This window comes from Eptatretus burgeri, chromosome 6 (assembly GCF_056783735.1).
Source record: "Eptatretus burgeri isolate ZD-2024b chromosome 6, Ebu_testis_v1, whole genome shotgun sequence".
NCBI classification, from domain to species: Eukaryota; Metazoa; Chordata; class Myxini; order Myxiniformes; family Myxinidae; genus Eptatretus; species Eptatretus burgeri.
The window spans coordinates 108348810-108353809 of record NC_140966.1 but is presented as its reverse complement, the minus strand read 5'-3'; the positions used below and the strand labels follow the sequence as shown (position 1 = coordinate 108353809).

Genomic DNA, 5000 nt, shown 5'->3' with positions numbered 1-5000 from the left:
GTCAGAAGGTGTAGTCATCTGCACATAGATAAAGAGGATTTTCCAGAGAGTCAGAGAGATCACTGATGAAGATCAGGAATAGAAATGGACCCAGAACACTGCCTTGGTTTGCCTTGACAGGGAGAGAAGTTGAAAGGATTCCATTGAGGGCCACACATTGCGGCTATGAGAGTAGTGAAAGTCACTGAACTATGTGTGGAGTTGCCTTTGGATGCCATAGGCAGAGAGTTTGGAGAGCAAGGCAGGATGCCAGACTGTATGAAAAGCACAAGATATGTCGAGAGAGATGGCCACGATCTCATGTCTGACATTGAGGGACTACATCCATTATTGGCTGAGTGGAAGCAGCATGTCCAAGGTGGAGTGACCTAGTCTGAAACCAAATTGGTGATCTGAGATGAGGTTGTTGAAGAAGAGGATTGATTTCATATCAACTATGATGATGGATTCCATGACCTTGCTGATGATTGGAAGTAAGCTGATCGGTCTGTAGTTCAGGGGACCAGTTTTTGTACCTTGTTTATGTAGTGTAGTGATGTCGGAGGATTTCCAAGCAGATGGAAGATGACCTAGGGAAAATTATTGGGTGAAAAGGGCAGAGAGAGGGATGTGCAGGAGCAGCAGAGCAGTTTTTTTAGGACATGTGAGTTGATGCAGTTTCAGAGTCAGAGTCGATGATTGAAGGAACCTTCTCTACCTCCTCAGGTATAAAAGACAGAGTCCAGGAGCATTTGGGTACAACAGGGAAGGATGGGTACTGAGAGTGAGGGGTTGGGGACACAGGATTTGGAAGCAAACACAGAATTGAGGCATTCGGCCTTCTCACGAGCTGACTCGGCTGTGGTGCCATTTGAAGTCCTTTGGGTCATTCCATGTGGAATCAGCCAAAAAAATGAAATTCTGCGGTGACCCCCTCAGTTTTCCTGAAAAAAATTCTCAATGCTACCTTAACATATATGAGGAAGGTTTGCCAAGTTTTCGCTCAAAATTCCAAGTAGTGTCCGAGATATGGCCCAGCAAACACCCTAGGGGTGCTTCATTTCTGACAGTCTCGAGTTGCAGATTTGTATCTGAAGCATTTTTGGAGGGCTCTAAATTCCAGAGTTTTACAAACAGAGTTCTGAAAATTCACACAAATGGTGTTTATTAGTGAGGCTTTCAGAATCTGACATAAAAAATGTTCTACTTAAAATACTTTTTCAGATAAGTACTCTCAAAAATAGTGATTTGTAACATGCAGTCAAAAAAATTTGAGTTTTCAAATGGCTGCCAACAGTCAGTTTATTCATCATGAAGAATTTTGTTGCCTGATTTACATAATCTAGTGACTGGATCATTTACACAAGAAAACTGAAACCTTTTGGAGCAAAACCTTGGGTGCTATAGGTGTCTGAACTTTGCACCAGACTCAACGACACTGAAATTTACCCCGGTTTTACCCCAAGTGTTCACCATGTTGACAGTGACACAGCTCTTTTAAATTTTTGTCACTTAAAGACACATACATAAGCAAACTGTGGTAGAAAATTTAAGAGTTGTTCTCAATCCCTTCTATTTTTAAATGAAAATTTTTTTTAAAATGCATCAATTTCTAATGATTCTGCAGTCCCAAAAGCTACTTTTTTTAAAATACATTTTTTACTCACAAACATAAAGAAAAAATAAAGATATTGTAAGGAAGTATGACTTAAGTGGAATCTAACAAGATATAAATCAGTTTAGTAAAGCTTAAAGAAGTGTACCAAAATCATTTCCAAAGTTAGGCATGAAGCACAACTCTATCTTATTTAGGCTTTAACCTAATACACAGCCCTGTAGTAACTGCCAATAATCATTGTTACATTTTATTATATCCTGGCAATTATAAAACTAATCACTGTTCATTTTGTACAATGGATCCAAGTACATTTGTCCAAACAATTTGATATGAAATTATGAAAAAAAAAGTTGAATCAGATATTGTACCGACATTTACAAATGGATGTAGACTTTCGTACAATGTACACTAAGTATATAAACAATTAGATGTGCAAATGAATATTAATAATGGTGATTATTATGATCACATTATGTGTCTTAATTTGTAGTTGAGATTGGCGGCGGCCTTCAACTAAAATATCCTTTAAAAAAAATGTGAGCCAAATTAAAGTAACCACATACTTGTTCTGACCAAAAAAACACAACAATTTGATCATTGTGCCAACTTATGAATGTTTGACATGGCTTCCACTTCAAAAGCATACCGATTGCTTTTATTCTACATCTTTCATCAAACATGTTTTTGTTTTTTTTAAATAGAAGGGATTGAGAACAACTCTTGAAGTTTCTACCACAGTTTGCCTATGTTTGTGTCTTTAAGTGACAAAAATTTAAAAGAGCTGTGTCACTGTCAACATGAACACTTGGGGTAAAACCAAGGTAAATTTGTGTCGTTGAGTCTGGAGCAAGGTTCAGACACCTACAGCACTCGATATTTTGCTCCAAAAGGTTTCAGTTTTCTTGTGTAAATGATCCAGTCACTAGATTATGTAAATCAGGCAACAAAATTCTTCATGATGAATAAACTGACTGTTGGCAGCAATTTGAAAACTCAAAATTTTTTTTGACTGCATGTTACAAATCACTACTTTTGAGAGTACTTATCTGAAAAAGTATTTTAAGTAGAACATTTTTGATGTCAGATTCTGAAAGCCTCACTAATAGACACCATTTTTTGAATTTTCAGAACTCTGTTTGTAAAACTCTGGAATTTAGAGCCCTCCAAAAATGCTTCAGATACAAATCTGCAACTCGTGACTGCCAGAATTGAAACAACTCCGAGGGTGTTTGTAGGGCCATATCTCGGACATTACTTGGAATTTTGAGCTATAACTTGGCAAACCTTCCTCCTATATGTTAAGGTAGCTTTGAGAATTTTTTTCAGAAAAATCTGAGGGGGTCACCGCAACCCCCGGCTGAAATGACACGGAATGAGCCCTTTATATAAAATCCAGTGAGACGTCGTATTTTTTATTTCCAAATGCTGGCACCACAGTTTGTCAGGCCTTGATATTCTCAGGTGGAACTCGTATTCAGCCTTCGTGTAGCCGCCAGCTTGATTTGGTTGAATGGTTGTAACATATATTTCAAACCCAGATGTGTAGATTCTCTCCCAGCACAGAATGATAGAATGATAGAATGACGTCAAACTGCAACCCTTTTGGGCATTTTGATAGATTTCTATAATATGTCGGTTAAAAGTCAGTCTGCTTCTAAAAGACAGGGGAAATATACAATCTTAAAGCAATTAGAGCTGAGTAAATACAACTGGACATTTCCTTAGACTCACATTCCAGTTATACTGAAATCATATTCCCTGTCCATCTTGTTGGTGCCTTTTATAAAAATCCCTTCAAAAGCAAGATAGCTTTTACATGATAGGCAATTCTTTTATGCTGAATTAAACTTATTTGAAAGGTCGGCTTGCTTATCATATCTTTACTAGACAGGTTGACATCTTTCAATACAGAGGAGGAGATTGGGACCATACTCTGTGCAGAGCGTTGGTGCTGCTTGAGCAGTCTCCTTGGCTATTATGTACAATCCTGGACGTGTCGCCACTTCGACACAGTATACCAACATGTTGGCACTCATTTTGCATACCTCGGAAGGATGACAGGCTGAGTTAACCCCACCTGGCATTAATTCAACAGCGGAGCGGGATTTTAACTCAGGACTCTAGGATCCAAAGCCCACCACTCGAACCATTAAGCCAACTCCAGACATAATACAGAGGAAAGATATTATTATGTTAATTAAAATAAAAAATGAATACATGTTCAAGTACAGAGAATCATACCATATTTCAGTACATTTTACATTTCAGATTAAATACATTTATTTTAATATCAGGTTTTAATTAACATTTAATTTTTTTATCACCCTCAAACCCATAATGCTAATTTCAGAGAAATTGCATCGACAGTTACCTCCACCACCGAAGGTTATGTTTTCACCCGTGTCTATCTATGTCTGTCTGTGAATAGGATGCCTCAAAAAGTTGTGGACGGATTCGGACGGAATTTTGTGGACAGGTTCGGTGTTTGACAAGGACAAATTGATTAGATTTTGGTGAAAATCTGGATCCGGATCCACCGACAAGAAATTTTAAAGTGATTCTTCACCATTGAGAGTTAGGGTCAAAAACGATATATGGCACGATATCTCAAAAGGTTGTGGATGGATTTGGACGAAATTTGGTGGACATGTTGAGTGGTGTGTGACAAGGAAGAATTGATTCAATTTTGGTGAAGATCCTCATCCGGCTACTGGAATTTTTAAAGTGAAACTTCACCATTGAGAAATGGAGCCAAAACGGTATATAGCATATTTCAAAAAGTTGTTGACGGATTCGGATGAAACTTGGTGGATGAGTTGGGGAGGTGACAAGAAGAAGCCAATTAGATTTTGTAGGTCCGGATCCAGATCTGGCTTATCAGTTGGATACAAAAAGTAACCTGTTGAGCCTGGTGTAGGTATGTGCTCTGCAGAGTGTCATTCTAGTTTCATCTGACTTTGAAAACTGTGCAATGTATTTTTTTTTTTAATTGCCATTTATTTTTCTAAACTAAATAAAATGTGTATAATAAACTTAAATATAATGACGTGACGATCAGTGTTGGTTGGTTGGTATCATCACACTACAATGATTGAGATGTGCACATCAACGTCCACATGACTGCACCTTCAGATATGGCACATTGACGATAACCGGTGCTCGAGTCTCGACATGAAGGGCCGTCACGAGGGATGGATCAACAATTTGCATTTCCTCAGCACAAAGCTACTTGTTTCAGCTGGAGATTCTCTCAAGGTAATTCTCCTCTATTTTTCCTTAACTTACTCTCTGTCATAAATAATGTATCATACAAATAGTATTAATTATAACTGCATAATATAATATTATAAACTACAGGGTGCTTCAAAAAAAGTGGACTGTTTGAACGTTTCATTGAAGAAAA

At 37.8% G+C, this 5000-nt stretch overlaps 1 protein-coding gene across 7 annotated transcripts in view; it reads left to right on the top strand.

Annotated features, from left to right (window-relative positions):
• Positions 1 to 5000, top strand: part of APAF1 (apoptotic peptidase activating factor 1) — a 515858-nt gene that overhangs the window by 129483 nt on the left and 381375 nt on the right. For all 7 annotated transcript variants that reach the window (XR_015059575.1, XM_085886644.1, XM_085886646.1 and 4 more), the window contains one exon: positions 4730 to 4852. Coding sequence is in view for 6 of the 7 variants with exons in the window: in XM_085886644.1 (XP_085742770.1) it covers positions 4730 to 4852 (123 nt within the window). In the remaining variant the exon portion in view is untranslated. The remainder of the gene's footprint in view (positions 1 to 4729; positions 4853 to 5000) is intronic.